The 20344-nt window shown below is 37.1% G+C and overlaps 2 protein-coding genes across 4 annotated transcripts in view; both read right to left on the bottom strand.

The window, feature by feature from the left end:
• Window positions 1-4543: 4543 nt before the first annotated feature.
• LOC127874799 (uncharacterized) lies at window positions 4544-16022 on the bottom strand. Of its 3 annotated transcripts, XM_052419427.1 has the most exons (9): window positions 15907-16022; window positions 15378-15484; window positions 14686-14791; window positions 14036-14161; window positions 12108-12233; window positions 10788-10913; window positions 8628-8753; window positions 6871-6966; window positions 4544-6268 (listed from the first exon to the last, which is right to left on the bottom strand). In XM_052419427.1, the coding sequence occupies exons 1-9, from the start codon at window positions 15965-15967 to the stop codon at window positions 6099-6101; spliced, it is 1044 nt and encodes a 347-aa protein (XP_052275387.1). In that variant the 5' UTR covers window positions 15968-16022; the 3' UTR covers window positions 4544-6098. The 3 variants fall into 3 exon arrangements, with proteins under 3 accessions (XP_052275387.1, XP_052275388.1, XP_052275389.1); XM_052419428.1 differs by lacking the exon at window positions 10788-10913; XM_052419429.1 differs by lacking the exons at window positions 4544-6268; window positions 6871-6966 and adding an exon at window positions 9710-9836.
• Window positions 16023-20027: 4005 nt separating this feature from the next.
• LOC127872341 (cap-specific mRNA (nucleoside-2'-O-)-methyltransferase 1-like) overlaps window positions 20028-20344 on the bottom strand; it is a 48232-nt gene continuing 47915 nt past the window's right edge. The window contains exon 22 of the mRNA XM_052415672.1: window positions 20028-20076. Within this exon, the coding sequence (XP_052271632.1) occupies window positions 20028-20076 (49 nt within the window). The remainder of the gene's footprint in view (window positions 20077-20344) is intronic.

The raw sequence follows: 20344 nt of genomic DNA, 5'->3' as shown, positions 1-20344 counted from the left end.
TGTTTATGTGTTTTTGTGTTTTAATCATCTGAAGTAGATGACGACCTTACAAAGCTGAACCAAGCTGTTTTGATGTCAATAAAACGTAAACTGAACCAAGAACGAAATGAAACAGCTTGGTCCTGGGAAGGGAAATTGTACGTGAAAACAGCAAGCGGTACAATTACCCAAGTACGATTTGACGAGTACAGCAAATGGACAGGGCTAGAATGGAACACCATACTCAAACAGTTTAACAATTCATAATATGTGTGCACTTCATCTTACATCGAACAGTATACGCATAAGCGTTTTTCACGAGGAAATAATGCTTGAAACCATGCACTGGTGATTTTTGTTAAAGGGATATGTTGAATCATAATTTGATCACATGTATAAGACATGAAACTCTCTTAAAAATAGAAAATGATAGTTAACTAATTCTTTGTATATTGCCAAACAGTAGGTTTTTTTGTGTTTTTCAGCTTATAAAAAGAAAGTTCGTTTATCAATGCATAAAAGCGTTCGTTAACTGTATTATAAATACATAATTACGGTGTAATTATATGCATTTGTGTGAAGTTTAAATACGATTTTGGATAGCTATGTACAATCTATTGAATTATTTGTATCCTGCAAAACGCTAGTTTTTTCAATCTATATCAAAAATAAGTTTTTTTTATTGATGCAAAAAATTATAAAGCGGCTAAAAGGTATTATTTGTAAAATATGTAATAAGATGTTCAAGTAAACCGGGTTTTTATATGAATGTACCTATAACAATCAGAATGATAAACTATATGCATGCCTTTTTGTAATATATAGCAAGTGGTCCGAATGCTAATCTAATCGTTTTTTTTCGCTTTTTCGCTCCATTAGATTAGCTGATAATCGGATATTTATGCTACAGGACACTTGTTTAATTTGTCAATAAGGATAGCAATCGATACAAACTTTTGATATGCTTATTGTGTCCACAATAAGGATAATCTAATGTGTTTTCGCCTTTTAAGCTTCATTAGATTAACCGATTATTGGATAATATTGTGACAAGTAAACGTTCTATAAATCAATTATAGAAACATAATTGTAGTGACGCTATATACATTTGGTATCCTTGATTAACTCTTTTTTCAAGGTAACCACTAACATGTGGAAAAACGTTATCATCTTAGATGTAGTTGCATGAAGACACAATCATATTGTTCAGCGATGCATAATTTTATTGATACAGACAGTTCAGGCGTGGATAACATTTATCAAATTGTCAAACATCAAAATTGCAAAAGAATACATTCTAGATCACCCTCGAAGTTTTAGTGTGTCTTTTTTTAGTGGTGATAATGATTTTGACCATAATGTTGTTGTTTCTCTTGGTGTTATTGTACTGTTTACGAATATGTATGTAATTAGTTTTTGTAAGACTCTCACAAGTGCAAAGGCACGCACGCACGCACGCACGCACGCACGCACGCACGCACGCACGCACGCACGCACGCACGCACGCACGCACGCACGCACGCACGCACGCACGCACGCACGCACGCACGCACGCACGCACGCACGCACGCACGCACGCACGCACGCACGCACGCACGCACGCACGCACGCACGCACGCACGCACGCACGCACGCACGCACGCACGCACGCACGCACGCACGCACGCACGCACACACACACACACACACACACACACACACACACACACACACACACACACACACACACACACACACACACACACACACACACACACACACACACACACACACACACACACACACACACACATACCGGTTTATATCACATGGAGAGGTCCTTTGTTCCGTACCAACACACCGAGGTCTACCCCTATTTGATGAAATATTTGAATGATAAATATAGACAGGCAACAGTTTTGGTAACTTAAACCCATGCATCAATTGTATTTTTCAATATTTTGCATTTTAAGATACGAGTATTCTACATACATTGTGAGGTGAATACCTCGGGATGTCCCACACAGAGCACACATGTATCAGGTTATCATTTAGAGGTACCATCAAACAATGTTTTTATTACGTATTCTTCATCACACAGATGTATACCTTAATCAAATTATGCCTAATTCAATTAACAAATTTGGTGTATCACAAAGAAGACTTTTGGAGGTGTGTCGATCGGTCCAATTTTTTTTGTTATTTTGCCTTTAAGTGTATAGCCTCAAAATTTAATCCAGGAAGGCCCCCGAAAATTGGTTCGCAGCAATTTTTCGTGGGTCAGTTGCGTTACGCTAAACCATCTTTTTGTTTATTTAGGCCTTTTTCAATTTCATTCGACAGTATTTTGTGCTTTTTAATGCGTATTCTAATGTGTGTACGGACTAACTCATGAATATTAGTTTAAAGATATTAATATCTATAAATATAATCCACAAGAAACGTCGATTTAAAACAGTTTATTCCTCCCAAAAATACTCCCAAACATTTTTATGACAAAAAGTAGTTTCAAAATGTATTTACACTTCGAACAATGTCAAGTTCAGACAATATCATCTGGAAACAAGAGTGCCAAACTGTCATAGGATACGCCCTTTTGAAGGTTTTGGACATCATCTAGACACAACTTCTGACCAAATTTGGTGAAGATCGGATCAAAACTACTTCAATTAGAGAGCAGACACCATGCTAAATGCTTGAAATGCACTAAGTGACTTCATGACCTAGTTTTTGACCCGGCATGACCCATATTTGAACTTTACCTAAATATCATGTACACAAAAAAAACTACTTCAATTAAGAGAGCGGACACCATGCTAAATCCTTGAAATGCACTTGGTTATCCCGTGACCTAGTATTTGACCCAGCATAAACCATATTCGAACTTGACCTAAATATTGTCTAGATACACTTTCTGACCAAATTTGGTGAAGATCGGATGAAAACTTCTTCAGTTAGAGAGCGGAAACCATACTTAATCCTGAAATGCACTAAGTGACCCCGCGACCTAGTTTTTGACTCGACATGACCCATATTCAAACTTAACCTAGATATTGTCTAGATACAACTTCTGACCAAGTTTGGTGAAGATCAGATGAAAACTATTTGAAATAGAGAGCAGAAACTGCTGTGGAAACCGCCCGTCCACCCACCGGCGGCGTCCACCCGCCCGCCAAGGGTGAAACTATAATACGTCCCGTTTTGAAAAACGGGCGTATAAAAAATCAAATTATAGATGTATATTATGAAAATCAAGCACTTACTTTCTTCAGACACAAATTATATAGAAGAGTCAATACCACAACATGAAAACGTTTAAGCAAAATATATTCATACATGAAACAATGCCTTAACCCTCCCACCTAGAACAAATGTCAAGTTCAGAATATCATCAGGAAAAAATCTAATTACAATTGTATATTATAAAAATCAAAGACTTAATTTCTTCTGACACAAAGTATATACATACATGCCATAATTTTTGAGGTCCAAAGCGGGACATTCCATTAAAAATTGTCGGGACATTTGACCAAAAAGCAGGACACGTAAAACGATCTATCATTCCACCTTTACTATTGTCAGTAAATAGTACTAACAAAAACTCTTGATACTTTTATTCAAGACATAAAACATCTGATATGAAGCATGAAATCTAAAACATAACAATAACAGTTTTATTAAATAAGACAATAGCAAACAACGAAATAATATTCATCTTTTTAAGAGTATAAAATCTAGAACATTACGACAACAATACTCATTATATTAAGTTCAATGGCAAACATTAACGCAGGGGAGGTTATCCAGTTGACTGAAAGTACGGGTTACAGTACACTATCTACCGAACCACTTTTACTGTTTGTTGCGATGTTTTTTTAAGCATGTATCCATGCGCAGTTTGTTACTTGTCAATTGTCGCGGCTTAATTGGAGTAGGGTCAAACTGTCATGCATAGCACCTCGTTGATTTTAGCTTAATTGAAGTAGGGTCAAACTGTCATGCATAGCACCTCGTTGTTTTTATTACAATTACACCCAATTACACTAGACAGGATGGGTATCACTTATTGGACTGTTTGTTGCGATTTTGGTATATTGCACATTCGGATTATCCCGCTATATTGGAACTAAACATTGAATGTAAAAGACTCATTAATGACGTAGAGTTAATTTTACGAAACAATTGTTTTGTAAACCGTTTCAAACAAATACAAAAATAAACACATTTTCAACATTTATTTCATTATAATCGATAGCAATAAGCGACCACTATTTTAAAGACCACCATGGTGTGAATGCCTGATGAAATCAATAATTAGCCGATAAATCGCTGATAAGGTGTCATAAACAACACTGGTACACACGATAAGTAGAATCGGATTGTTAATTGGGGGCAATAAAGGGATTAGCGGTGGTAAGTGTTAGCGAAACAGAGCTTGAATAGCGAATTTTATTGGGAACCTATAGACCTTACATGGTGTTTTACGAATGTCGGGACAAATCGTCTCACGGCGGGACGGCGGGACAAAGGGTCCAAAAGCGGGACTGTCCCGCCGAGATCGGGACGTATGGCATGTATGGTATATAGAAGAGTGAATACCACAACATGAAAACATTTAAGCAAAATATCTTCATACATGACACAATGCTTTAATCATCACACATAGAACTAATGTCAAGTTCAGACAATATCATCTGAAAACAAGAGATGTGTTTGTCGTAAACACAATGCCCCTTCTGCGCCGCTTTGAAGTGATATATTTGACCATTGACATTGAAGGATGACCTTGACCTTTTACCACTCAAAATGTGCAGCTCCACGAGATACACATGCATGCCAAATATCAAGTTGCTATCTGAAGGGACATAGAAGTTATGAGCATTTTTTTAAACCTAAATGCGAAACCTAAACGCAAAGTGTGACGGAAAGACAGACAGACAGACGGACGGTCCGATCACTATATGCCCTCTATCGGGGGGCATAAAAATCAAATTAATATACATGTCACAATGCCTTAACCATAAAGAAAACATAACAACAATTGTGCAAGTATGATCTGTTAATAAAGAAAATGGTCCAATGTTTCAAAGGAATTTAGTAACTCATAAACTATTGCAGAGTAAGTAAAACATGTTTATTGAGAGTGGAGAAAAAATAGACCTTGTTGTACAGTGTTACTTGCTAACAAAAACATGGTCAATTCGGTTCGCAACTCCGAACTGAAGTAAATTCTACAATGGAAATCAATTTGACGAGCTTTGCAAAAATTAAGAATTTGGTCGTATGAATAGTTATCTTCAGCCAGAAAAAATCCAACTGTTTTACACGTGTTTATAACAAATACCACCATCTTGTTTTCATACGAGTAATGCCCCCCCCTCCCAATTTTGTATTATTTCTTTTAAGCATTGCTGCTTTGCATATAACAATATTGATTTAAGTATGGAGTATATGGCGTGTAAATTACTGTTTTTCAACCAACCGAAACCATTTTTACAAAAAATATATATATATATTTATGTAGAAAATTGTAGAGAATCTTCGTCTAAACATGCCATTTCAAATATCATAAATGAAAACGGATCTCAGATTTACTCTTCTTATAAACATATGTATAGCTCTGGCATCAGAGATATGAAATAGATTTTTTCTGAAGTAAATCTGAATGGAAATCAATATGACGAGCTATGCAAAAATTAAGAAGTTGGTCGTATGAATAGTTGTCTTTGGCCAGAAAAATCCAACTGTTTTACACGTGTTTATAACAAATACCACCATCTTGTTTTCATACGAGTAATGCCCCCTCCAAATTTTGTATTATTTCTTTTAAGCATTGCTGCTTTGCATATAACAATATTGATTTAAGTATGGAGTATATGGCGTGTAAATTATTGTTTTTCAACCAACCGAAACCATTTGTAATCTTTTCCAAGATATCATTGGGACAAATCGTCAAATAAAATTTCATGAAGATCGGACAATTAATGTGACCTCTAGAATATTAACAAGGCAAATGTTGATGCCGCAAGATGGACAACGGGCAAAAAGCGATCACAAAAGCTCACCATGAGAACATTGTGCGCAGGTGGGCTAAAAAGCTATAAAATCATTTTTGTTTTCACTTTTCAGCAGTAATCCAGTTATGAATCGTGTTTTTTAATTTTTTTCCATGACAATCCGTGTAGAATTTCATATTTTTGCATTACTCTTTCACAGTCTTCACGCTTAAGCTCCTTCCTCAACACAATATTCGTTTTGAACAGCGTCTTCAAAAGATGACTCTGGTCTTCACCGAGTTTCTGAAGCCTGTCTGAAAAAGTAATAAAATCATATTCAATTGCCTCTTCTGTTCCATGATGACCACCAACAAGCATCTCAGAAATATAATAAGTTATAAAAAAGTTCATCTCAAAACTGTTCCAGAAGATGAACCATGATTTAAAGGTGATCTTTTTATTTGAAATGCTGCTTGTAATTAATCAAATGAAAAGTTGCACAATATACTATTCAGAATGTGACTTTCTATTGAAACAAAAGATCTGAAGTGATATCACTTGAACATTTTCTCAATTCTCTTGAAGACATCTAAAAAATAATTATGCTTAATATAACCGGATACTTTGAGTAATAGTTACTTAGTAATAAATGTCCACACATTAAGATGTATCCATTTATTAAGTTTCATTTTGATATGTCTTACAGATTTTGAGTTATGAGCAAGATTGAAGTAACGATTTAAAGATAAGCTAGGAACACCTATGAAGCTTCTTGGCAAAGTTAAATTGTGTCAAAGTAGAGTGAGCTTATTTCAATTACTGTGTTAATTGTACATTAATTACGAATTTTTAAACAAAAACATTATACTGTGACTTTCAGGAATACCGTTTTGTTGTTGAAACAAAGCCTACTTACTGGGATGACCCGACATGGTTACAGTTGTGGACGGCCCAGGTTTTGCATGTGGTTGTCTTACTGGCACATCATGGTCTGTGTCAGAAGATTCAGGGTCTGAAAGAGGTTCATTTAAAAAATAATCTTCCTACACTATCTTATAACAAGAGATTGCCAAGCAATATTGTCCCCTACCGGTGAAACTCCACCATTGTCAGTGATTTTTTTATATAAATTTGTTGCCATAGCAACCAGAATTCTTGACCTAGGAACCAAATGAAATGACGTGCATACTCTCCATATTGCATTCTATCCATGTTTCAAGTTTCATGAAAAAATATGAAGAACTTTTAAAGTTATCGCAGGATCCAGTAAAGTGTGACGGACAGACAGACTGACACACGGAGCGTAAACCATAAGTCCCCTCCGGTTTCACTTGTAGGGGACAACAAGGATATCAGTAGTGCTAATGGATGCTTCCCAAATTGGCCATTATGTTGAAACAATGACCAAGTTATATCATAGGAAATTAAGATCGCCAACCCTTACCTTCACCTTTGGGTCTAACTAAAGGTCCTGAGACAAGAGCACCGCATACCGGACGCCAATGCTCGGCTGCGGGTGCAGTTAAAAAAAAAATTGAGGTCACAGTGACCTTGACATTTGATCTAGTGACCAAAAAATGGGCGTGGAGTGTGGAACTCATCAATGTGCAGCTACATATGAAGTTTCAAAGTTGTAGGTAGAAGCATTTTGATTTTTTAGCTCTACTGCCAAAGGCAGAAGAGCTTATGGGATGGCATGGTGTCTGTGTGTGTTAGACGTTGTCTTGTTTATCCGATAAAGTCCAGTTTTCATGCGATTATTTTCAAACTTACTCAGTGTCTTTATATTAATGAGGACTCAAACCTTATTGATTTTCAGGTCACTGGGTAAAAGGTCAAAGTCACAGTGACTCGAAATAGTAAAAACTTGTTTATCCAAAAAGGTCCACAGTTTTTATCGGATTCTTTTGAAACTTACTCAGTGTCTTTATATTAATAAGGACTCGAACCCTATTGATTTTCAGGTCACTGGGTCAAAGGTCAAGGTAACAGTGACTCGAAACAGTAAAAACTTGTTCATCCGATAAAGTCCACAGTTTTCATCCGATTCTTTTTAAACTTGCTCAGTGTCTTTATGTTAATGAGGACTCAAACCCTATTGATTTTCAAGTCACTGGGTCAAAGGTCAAGGTCACAGTGACTTGAAATAGTAAAATTTTGTTTATCCGATAACGTCCACAGTTTTCATCCCATTCTTTTCAAACTTGCTCAGTGTCTTTATATTAATGAGGACTCGAACCCTATTGATTTTCAGGTCACTGGGTCAAAGGTCAAGGTCACAGTGACTCGAAATAGTAAAATGGTTTCCAGATGTTAACTCAAGAATGCTTAGGCCTAGGATCATGAAACTTCATAGGTACATTGATTATGACTTGCTGATGACCCCTATTGATTTTCAGGTTGCTAGGTCAAAGGTCAAGGTCACAGTGACAGTGTTTAAAGCAGTAGAGCTCTTTTTTAGTTATTGTTGTCAAAACGTGCAGTCGAAAAGTGTAATATACAATTTACTGAACAGACATTGTGAGGTACGAGGCACACACACACGCACTAGAAACACAGTACATTAATAAAGAGGTATCCACCCAAATGCACTCTTTATGTAAGTTGGTAGTGGTGACAAATCTCCACAACAATCCAATGAGAGCTGATCATTTAATACAATACCAGCCTTACCCCTTACGCTCGCCCTTTCTTCTCTGTACTTGTAACCAGATGTGCGTGAAGATTTGTCCTTTTCTAACAGTGCATTGGAACTTAAAGGTTCAGAGCAAGCTTCTTCGTCACCACCACCTTCATTACCTGTATTAAATAAAGCATTCTCCCGTCACTTGTGACACCCATTTAATTTTGGCATTTTATGTTGTCTTTACCTCTTGCATTGCAATACATTGATATAAAGACAAGCTATTGACATAACCACTGTTTCTGGAAATATCAGAAGTGCTGTATCACTACCATCTCAGTAAGCATATACCCTACATTTTTACATGATTTACTCTTCAGTGGGAATCGAACCCACAGCAGCCAGACACCTTGGTTAACAAACACAATGCTTTAAGGTATATGCAAGGTATAAGGATTGATATCTGGAAATGTTAAAACGCTGTGAGGTACAAGGCACACACAAACACAGTAGAATGCTATTTACTCAACTGAACACATACAGACAGAGGTATCCATAGCCTATTGTAAAGATAAAAAAATATGAATCAACGATATGGAGGTACTAATGACCAAAAATGTCTTGAAGTTCTGCAAACCTAGCGCTTAAGGCCAAATTATCAAGGTCCATGAGCACACGTATTATAATAATCAGACCCACCTCAGACGCTTTAGCCTTTGGTGGTTGTTATGAATAATGTATATTATCTTTCATTTATTGCGTTTTGCTCATCGAAACAGTTTTCTTTTTTTTAAATCAAGCAGTTCACAACATTGTCATTCATAGGTCACTCCCTAACTTACATGTACCATCTCTTCAGAAGCCAACAACTGGTTGAACACACTCAGAAGGGTTCAAACCCACAGCATTTAGTTATTGTTGTCAAAACGTGCTATCGAAAGGTGTAATATAGAATTTACTGAACAGACATTGTGAGGTACAAGGCATAAACAAAAAAACACACTAGAAACCCAGTACACACATATAGAGGTATCCACCAAAATGTACACTTAAAGTAAGTTGGTAGTGGTGACAAACAAATCTCCACAACAATCCAATGAGAGCTTATCATTTAATACAATACCAGCCTTACCCCCTTACGCTCGCCCTTTCTTCTCTGTACTTGTAACCAGATGTGCGTGAAGATGTGTCCTTTTCTAACAGTGCATTGGAACTTAAAGGTTCAGAGCAAGCTTCTTCGTCACCACCACCTTCATTACCTGTATTAAATAAAGCATTCTCCCGTCACTTGTGACACCCATTTAATTTTGGTATTTTATGTTGTTTTTAGCTCTTGCATTACATTTCATTGATATACAGACAAGCTCTTGACATAACCACTGTTTCTGGGAATATCAGAAGTGCTGTATCACTACCATCTCAGTAAGCATATACCCTACATTTTAACATGATTTACTCTTTTCAGTGGGAAACGAACCCACAGCAGCCAGACACCTTGGTTAACAAACACAATGCTTTAAGGTATATGCAAGGTATAAGGATTAATATCTGGAAATGTTAAAACGCTGTGAGGTACAAGGCACACACACACACAGTAGAATGCTATTTACTCAACTGAACACATACAGAGGTATCCATAGTCTATTGTAAAGATAAAAAAATATGAATCAACGATATGGAGGAACTAATGACCAAAAATGTCTTGAAGGTCTGCAAAACCCAGCGTTAAGGCCAAATTATCAAGGTCCATAAGCACACGTATTATAATAATCAGACCCACCTCAGACGCTTTAGCCTTAGGTGGTTGTTATGAATAATGTATATTATCTTTCATTTATTGGGTTTTGCTCATCGAAACAGTTTTCTTTTTTTTAATCAAGGAGTTCACAAAATTATCATTCATAGGTCACTCCCGAAGTTACATGTACCATCTCTTCAGAAGCCAACAACTGGTTGAACACACTCAGAAGGGTTCAAACCCACAGCATTTAGTTATTGTTGTCAAAACGTGCAGTCGAAAGGTGTAATATACAATTTACTGAACATACATTGTGAGGTACAAGGCATAAACAAACAAACACACTAGAAACCCAGTACATACATATAGTTATCCACCAAAATGTCAACTTTAAGTAAGTTGGTAGTGGTGACAAACAAATCTCCACAACAATTCAATGAGAGCTGATCATTTAATACAAAACCAGCCTTACCCCTTACGCTCGCCCTTTCTTCTCTGTACTTGACACCAGATGTGCGTGAAGATGTGTCCTTTTCTAACAGTGCGTTGGAACTTACAGGTTCAGAGCAAGCTTCTTCGTCACCACCACCTTCATTACCTGTATTAAATAAAGCATTCTCCCGTCACTTGTAACAAGCATTTAATTTTGACATTTTATGTTGTCTTTACCTCATGCATTGCATTCCACTGATATACAGACACGCTATTGAATTACCGCTGTTTCTGGGAATACCAGAAGTGCTATATCACTACCATCTTAAGTAAACATATGTTCTACATTTTTACATGATTTACTGTATTCAGTGGGAATCAAACCCACAGCAGTCAGACACCTTGATTAACGAACACAATGCTCTAAGGTATATGCTAGGAATAAGGATTGATATCTGAAAATGTTAAAACGCTGTGAGGTACAAGGCACACACACACAGTATAATGCTATTTACTCAACTGAACACATACAGACATAGGTATCCATAGTCCTTTGTAAAGGAAATAAAAATATGAAACAACAACATGGTGGTTATTATGACCAACAAGAGCATCACATAGCGGGTGCCAATGCTCGGCTCGGTTTTAATTTTTGTTTTGACGTCACAGTGACCTTGACCTTTGATCTAGTGACCCAAAATGGGTGTGGCGTGTAGAACTCATTCATGTGGAGTTACATATGAAATTTCAAAGTTGAAGGTTGAGCACTTTGATTTTAGAGCAAATGTTAAGGTTTTAACTCGATGCGGACGAGCTGGCTATGACAATACCTCGGGTTTTCTTCAAAAACAGCAGAGCTAAAAATGTCTTGAAGACCAAGTCAGCTCATAAGGCCAAATTATCAAGGTTTATGAGCACACGTATAATAATAATCAGACCCATCTCCGACACGCCTTTGGTGGTTGTTATGAATAATGCATTTTATCTTTCATTAATTGGGTTTTGCACATCAAAACAGTTTTCATTTTTTTAATCAAGCAGTTCACAAAATTATCATTCATAATATATATCCTAACTAACCATCTCTTCAGAGGCCAACAACTGGTTAAACACACTCAGAAGGGTTCAAACCCACAGCATTTCGTTATTGCTGTCAAAGTGCAGTTCAAAGATGTAATATACAATTTACTGAACAGACATTGTGAGGTACAAGGCACACACACACATGCACTAGAAACACAGAACATACATAAAGAGGTATTAACCAAAATGTACACTTTATGTAAGTTGGTAGTGGTGACAAACAAATCGCCACAACAATCCAATGAGAGCTGATCATTTAATACAATAAAAGCCTTACCCCTTACATGCCCTTTCTTCTCTGTACTTGTAACCAGATGTGCGTGAAGATGTGTCCTTTTTTCTAACAGTGCGTTAGAACTTAAAGGTTCAGAGCAAGCTTCTTCGTCACCATAACCTTCATTACCTGTATTAAATAAAGCATTCTCCCGTCACTTTTGACAAGCATTCAATTTTGGCACTTTATCTTGTCTTTACCTCTTGCATTGCATTCCACTGATATACAGACAAGCTATTGACATTACCGCTGTTTCTGGGCATACCAGAAGTGCTGTATCACTACCATCTCAGTAAGCATATACCCTACATTTTTACATGATTTCTTGTATTCAGTGGGAATTGAACCCACAGCAGCCAGACACCCTGGTTAAGAAACGTAATGCTCTCAGGTATATGCAAGGTATAAGGATTGATAATTGGAAATGTTAAAACACTGTGAGGTACAAGGTACACACACACAGTAAAATGCTATTTACTCCACTGAACACATACAAACAGAGGTATCAATAGTCTATTGTAAAGGAAAACAAGGGCTGTTTGTAAAACATGCATGCCCCCCATACGGGCTGTCCGTTGTAGTGGCAGCCATTGTGTGAATACGATTTTTGTCACTGTGACCTTGACCTTTGACCTAGTGACCTGAAAATCAATAGTGGTCATCTGCGAGTCACGATCAATGTACCTATGAAGTGTCATGATCCTAGGCAAAAGCGTTCTTGAGTTATCATCCGAAAATCATTTTACTATTTCGGGTCACCGTGACCTTGACCTTCAACCTTGTGACCTCAAAATCAATAGGGGTCATCTGCGAGTCATGATCAATCTACCTATGAAGTTTCATGATCCTAGGCATATGCGTTCTTGAGTTATCATCCAAAAACCATTTTACTATTTAAGGTCACCGTGACCTTGACCTTTGACCTAGTGACCTCAAAATCAATAGGGGTCATCTGCAAGTCATGATCAATCTACCAAATAAGTTTCATGATCCTAGGCGTATGCGTTCTTGAGTTATCATCCGGAAACCATTTTACTATTTCGGGTCACCGTGACCTTGACCTTTGACCTAGTGACCTCAAAATCAATAGGGGTCATCTGCGAGTCATGATCAATCTACCCATGAAGTTTCATGATCCTAGGCGTATGCGTTCTTGACTTATCATCCGGAAACCATTTTACTATTTCGGGTCACCGTGACCTTGACCTTTGACCTAGTGACCTTAAAATCAATAGGGGTCATCTGCAAGTCATGATCAATGTACCTATGAAGTTTCATGATCCTAGCCCCAAGCGTTTTTGAGTTATCATCCGGAAACCACCTGGTGGACGGACCGATCGACAGGCCGACCGACATGTGCAAAGCAATATACCCCCTCTTCTTCGTAGGGGGGCATAAAAATGAAACAACGACAGGTTATTAATGACCAAAAATGTCTTGATGGTCTGCCAAGTCAGCTCATAAGGCCATATTATCAAGGTCTATGAGCACATGTATTATAATAACAAGACCCACCTTTGACGCTTTTGCTTTTGGTGGTTGTTATGAATAAAATATTTTATCTTTCATTAATTGGGTTTTACTCATCGAAACAGTTTTCTTTTTTTTTATCAAGCAATTCACAAAATGATAATTCATAGGTCATATCCTTACTTACAGTCTCTTCAGAGGCCAACAACTGCTTCAACACACTCAGAAGGGTTCAAACCCACAGCATTTAGTTGTGGTAAAAAAGTACATTGATGCATTCCAAAGGTTCAATGTAGCATTAACTGTAAAGACATTGTGAGGTACGAGACACACACACACTAGAAACATAGTACAGACAGAAAAAGGTAATCACCAAAATGTAATTATTTAAGTACATTGTTAAGGGATCACAAATAAATATCCACAACAACCAAAAGAGAGCTGGTCATTTATTATCATACCAGCCTTATCCTTAAGCTTGCCCTTTCTTGTCTGTTTTTGAAACAAGATGTGCTTGTAGCTGAGTCCATTTCTGCAGTTAGAACTGGAAGGTTCAATGCCAGCTTCTTCGTCATCATCATCATTATCTGTATGAAATAAAGCACTCACTGTCAACAGTGACAAAGTATTTGTAGTTTCCTTTCATTTTTTTTACCTCTTGCACTGCATTTCATTGATTAACCAACACTCTATTACGTTACCTCTGTTTCTGGGAATACAGGTAGTGCTATATTACTACCATCTTAAGTAAGCAGACACCCCTAGATTTTTACATAATTTTCTGTATTCAGTGGGACTCAAACCTACAGCAGCAAGAGACCCTGGTTAACAAACACACTGCTGTAATGTATATGCAATGTATAAGAATTGACATGTGGAAATTTTGAAAGGCTGTGAGGTACCAGGCACACACACAAACAGTAGAATGCTATGTACTCAACTGAACGCATACAGACAGAGGTATCCATAGTCTATTGTAAAAAACAAACAAATATGAATTAATGACATGGAGGAAGTAATGACCAGAAATGTCTTAAAGGTCTGAAAAGCCAGCTCATCAGGCCACATTATCATGGCCTATGATCTCATTTATTATAATAATCAGACTCACCTCTGACGCTTTGGCCTTTGATGCTGATTTTGGAACCAGGAATGCTTGAAGGAGACGTTTTCACCAATACTGGATGGCTCATTTTTAGAATCAGTTCATTCTTTATCTGCAAAAAAGAAACTTCCCTTGTTAATGTATTTTTTCTGACATAAATTAGGTTTTGCTCTTGAAAACAGTTTTTTTTAAAGCATGCAGTACATAAACATTATCATAAATAAGTAATAACTGAATTAACAACCTCCTCAGAGGCCAATACTGGTTTTAAGGCTTAAGTTGGGTTCATACCCACCGCATTCACTTATTGTGGTCCAAAAATGCAGTAATGCAATCAAAAGGTGTAATATAACATTTACTGTAAAGACATTGTGAGGTACAAGGCACACAAACACACATTAGAAGCACATTACATACGGATAGAGGTATTCACTGAAATCTTTAACTGAAAGGATTGATATCTGGAAATTTTGAAACGCTGTGAGGTACCAGCAACACACACACGCAGTAGAATGCTATTTACTCAACTGAATGCATACAGACAGAGGTATCCATAGTCTATTGTAAAGGTAACACAAATATGATTCAAAGACATGGAGGAAATAATGACCAGAAATGTCTTGAAGGTCTGCAAAGCCAGCTCATCAGGCCAAATTATCGTGATCTTTGACCTCATTAAATATTATATTCAGACCCACCTCTGTACTTTGGCTATTGGTGCTCATTTTGGAACCAGGAGAGCTTGAAGAGGAGTTGTTTTCAGCACAACTGGATGGCTCATTTCTAGAAACACTCCCATCGTCATCTGCCAGAAAAGAAACATCCCATGTAAATGAATTTTATCTTGAATCAATTGGATTTTGCACCTCCAAACTGTTTTTTACATTTTTTTTAAACAAGCAATTCATAAAAATATCATTCATTAGTCATAACTGAACTAAACAACCTTTTCAGAGGCCACCAACTGGTTGTACAGCCTAATAAGGGTTGAAACCCACAGGATTTAGTTATTGTGGTAAAAAAGTGCATTAATACAATCCAAAGTTTAATATAACATTTACGGTACAGACATTGTGAGGTTCGAGTCACATAAACACTAGAAACATAGTACATACAGATAGAGGTATTAAACAAATGTAATTCTTTAAGTAAGTTGGTAAGGGATCACAAACAAATCTGCACAACAACCAAAAGAGAGCTGGTCATTTATTATAATACCAGCCTTACCCTTTAAGCTTGTCCTTTCTTGTCTGTTCTTGAAACAAGATGTGCCTGTAGCCAAGTCCATTTCCGCACCGTCAGAACTCGATGGTTCAAAGCCAGCTTCTTCGTCATTATCATCATCATCATTATCTGTATGAAATAAAGCACTCATTGTCAACTGTGACAAAGTATTTGTATTTGCCTATCATTAAGTTTTTACCTCTTGCACTGCATTTCACTGATAAACAAAACATCTTACATGTATTTACAAAACCTCTGTTTCTGGGAATACCGGTAGTGATTATCACTACCATCTCAAGTAAGCAGACACCCCTAGATTTTTACATTATTTTCTGTATTCAGTGGGACTCAAACCCACAGCAGCCAGAGACCCTGGTTAACAAACACACTGCTGTAATGTATATGCAATGCATAAGAATTGACATATGGAAATTTTGAAACGCTGTGAGGTACCAGGCACACACACACACACACGCAGTAGAATGCTATGTACTCAACTGAACACATACAGACAGAGGTATCCATAGTCTATTGTAAAAAAAAACACAAATATAAATCAAAGACATGGAGGAAATAATGACCCGAAATGTCTTAAAGGTCTGAAAAGCCAGCTCATCAGGCCAAATTATCGTGATCTTTGATCTCATTTATTATAATAATCAGACTCACCTCTGACTCTTTGGCCTTGATGCTGATTTTGAAACCAGGAATGCTTGAAGGAGACGATTTCACCAATACTGGATGGCTCATTTTTAGAATCAGTTCAATCATTATCTGCAAAAAAAGAAACATCCCTTGTTAATGTATTTTTTCTGTAATTAATTGGGTTTTGCTCCTGCAAACGTTTTTTTTAAAGCATGCAGTTAATAAAAATTATCATAAATAAGTAATAACTGAATTAACAACGTCAGAGGCCAAGACTGGTTTTAAGGCTTAAGTTGGGTTCATACCCACCGCATTAACTTATTGTGGTCCAAAAAAGCAGTAATGCAATTCAAAGTTGTAATATAACATTTACTGTTAGACATTGTGAGGTACAAGGCACACAAACACACACTAGAAGCACATTACATACGGATAGAGGTATTGAAATCTTTAACTGAAAGGATTGATATCTGGAAATTTTGAAACGCTGTGAGGTACTAGAAACACACACACACACACACAGTAGAGTGCTATGTACTCAACTGAACACATACATACAGAGGTATCCATAGTCTATCGTAAAGGAAACAAATATATGACTTACAAACATGGAGCAAATAATGACCAGAAAGTCTTGAATGTTTGCAAAGCCAGCTCATCAGGCCAAATTGTCGTGATCTTTGACCTTATTTAATATTATAATCAGACCCACCTCTGACACTTTGGCCTTTGGTGCTCATTTTTAGGACCAGGAGAGCTTGAGGGGATGTTTCAGCATACTGGAATGATGGCTCTTTTCTAGAATAATGCCCGTTAACATCTTCCAGAAAAGAAACATCTCATGTCAATGTATTGTATATTGAATCAATGGATTTTGCACCTCCAAACAGATAAACATGTTTTTTTAAGCAGTTCACAAATTATTGTTCATAAGTCATAACTGAAGTAACTACCTTTTCAGAGACCACCAACCGGTTGTACGACATAATAAGGATAAAAACGCACAGCATTTAATCATTGTAATAAAAAAGTTCAGTAATGCAATCCAAAGGTGTAATATAACATTAACTGTTCACACATTGTGAGGTACGAGGCACACACACACTAGAAAACACACTAAATACAGATAGAGGTATTCCCCAAAATGTAATTTTTTAAGTAAGCTGATAAGGAATCACAAACAAATCTCCACAAAACCCGCAAAAGAGCTGATCATTTATTATAAAACCAGCCGTATCCCTTAAACTTGCACTTTCTAGTCTGTTCTTGAAACAAGATGTGCCTGTAGATGAGTCCTTTTCGGCATTTTTAGAACTGGAAGGTTCAAAGCCAGCTTCTTCGAACTCATCATCATCATCATCATCATTATCTGTATGAAATAAAGCACTCTCTGTCCAACTGTGACAAATTATTGTATTTGGCTTTTAATGTGCTTTAGCTCTTGCACTTCATTTCACAGATATACATACACACCATTTACATTACCTCTGTTTCTGGGAATACTGGTAGTGCTTTATCACTACCATCTTAAGTAAGGCATATACCCTACATTTACATGATTTTCTGTATTCAGTGGGACTCAAACCCAAAGCAGAAAGAACCCCTTGTTAACAAACACACTGCTGTAATGTACATGTATATGCGATGTATGTGGAATGATATTCAGAAATATTAAAACGCTGTGAGGTACCAGACACATTTACTGTTAAGAAATTGTGAGGTACAAGGCACACAAACACACACTAGAAGCACATTACATACAGATAGAGGTATTGAAATCTTTATAACTGAAGGATTGATATCTGGACATTTTGAAACGCTGTGAGGTACTAGAAACACACACACACACACAGTATAATTCTATGGACTCAACTGATCACATACAGACAGAGGTATCCATAGTCTATTGTAAGGTAACAAGTATATGAATCAACAAGAGATGTGTTGGCCAGAAACACAATGCCCCCTTCTGCGCCGCTTTGAAGCCATATATTTGAGCTTTGACCTTGAAGGATGACCTTGACCTTTCATCACTTAAAATGTGCAGCTCCATAAGAAACACATGCATGCCAAATATCAAGTTGCTATCTGAAGCGACATATATGTTATGAGCATTTTTCGAAACCTAAACGATTGGGTTCATATTGATAAAGAAGTTTGCAAAATATGAAGCAATATGTCAAGGGACATTGAAAATATTTGAGGTGGTACGCAAACTTTAACATAGATATATCAATATTTGCATATTCTAGGTGAAAAAAGGGCCATTATTCTTACAAAATGCTTGATACAGATGTCTGCTCTTGTTAAAAGGGTGTTGTCATGTTGGTAAAGAGTATGCAAAATTATTAAAGCAATATAACAAGGGACATAGAAAATATTTGGGGTGGTACGCAAACTTTAACATTTGCACACTCACGCTAACGTGACGCCGACGCCGGGGTGAGTAGGATAGTTCCACTATATATATTTCATACATAATAGTCGAGCTAAAAAGATTGTGGTTGGTGTTGATGAAAGATCAAAAGCTGTATCAATTAGATAAAAAATAATGAATGCCTTTTTCTGTGCAGTTCTTAGCTGCATCACACGCAAATCAATGACAGAGTGTTGAATCGAAATACAATGTAAATGATCAAATAAAGTCAACTGGCTAGACACGAAAGAATCTGTACATATTTGAAATATGTATACGCACATTCTTAAAAAAAACCTGGTTTAGATTTTGTTTACACATTACAAGTAATTTTATACAGCAATATTCAACACTAGTTCCTCCTTTATAGTGACAATCAAGATGTTGATGTCCGTACGGAAACAGGTATTTTTCGCTGTTGTATGCCTGTTTGTTACTTTTGTTAAATTTGTAAATTCTGTTCAATTTCCAGCCATATCAGAAAGAAGTGATTAGCGCTTATTTCCTATTAATGTTTGTGTTATACTCAACTTAACTCACTTTCCAACTTTCTTCTATGCGGAAGCAGTGATTTTAAGATTCGCGCTTGGAGTTTGTTACATTACCAGCAAAAATAGCCGTTTAAATCCATTTTATTAATTAAAAAAAACTATCAAAGTAAAATAACGGAAAACAGTCTGTATTATTTTACATATACCTATTGTCGTATTGTCCGCGGTCCGACGTCTTTACACCAGTTGTGCTATATCACTACCATCTTAAGTAAGCAAAGAACGTTTTTACATGATTTTCTGTTTTTCAGTGGGACTCAAACCCACAGCAGAGACCCTGATTAACAAACACACTAGGTTGTGCGGTGGTCGAGTGGTAACACTCTGGTCTACCATTCCAGATGTCCCCAGTTCAATTCCCGGCCGGGGCACTGGAAATTTCAGAAATGCTTCAGTGTTTCCCCACCCCACTAGAGATGTACTGGTATGAAAACCCAGGTAATTCTCACGTGTATTGGTGCTATACACTGAGCACGTAAAAGAACCAAGGGATCTATTCGCAAGAGCTTGTATCACAACCGGATCCCTTGTATCCCATACTGTCTCTTCTGCTTGCTGTCTCTTCAGCGAAAACCAAAGGACCCATTAGAATAAGTGGTTGCACTCTTCATGGGATATCCTTGACTGCAAGGTCAAAAGAAATACAACTAGGTCACCATGGTGTAATGGATATGGTGTCTGCCTATCACATCAAAAGGGAGGAGGTCACAAGTTCGATCCAAACATGGGAGTGTGTCTTTAGATTTTTCCCTCCCCAAGACCCCCAAGTACTGGTTCTAGGCCCAGGAAACGGACTCAAAAAGCGTTTTTCAATAAGCCTGTGGCTTTC

Source organism: Dreissena polymorpha, chromosome 3 (genome assembly GCF_020536995.1).
Source record: "Dreissena polymorpha isolate Duluth1 chromosome 3, UMN_Dpol_1.0, whole genome shotgun sequence".
Taxonomy (NCBI): domain Eukaryota; kingdom Metazoa; phylum Mollusca; class Bivalvia; order Myida; family Dreissenidae; genus Dreissena; species Dreissena polymorpha.
The sequence above is the reverse complement of the archived record's forward strand: the minus strand, read 5'-3'. Positions and strand labels throughout refer to the sequence as shown.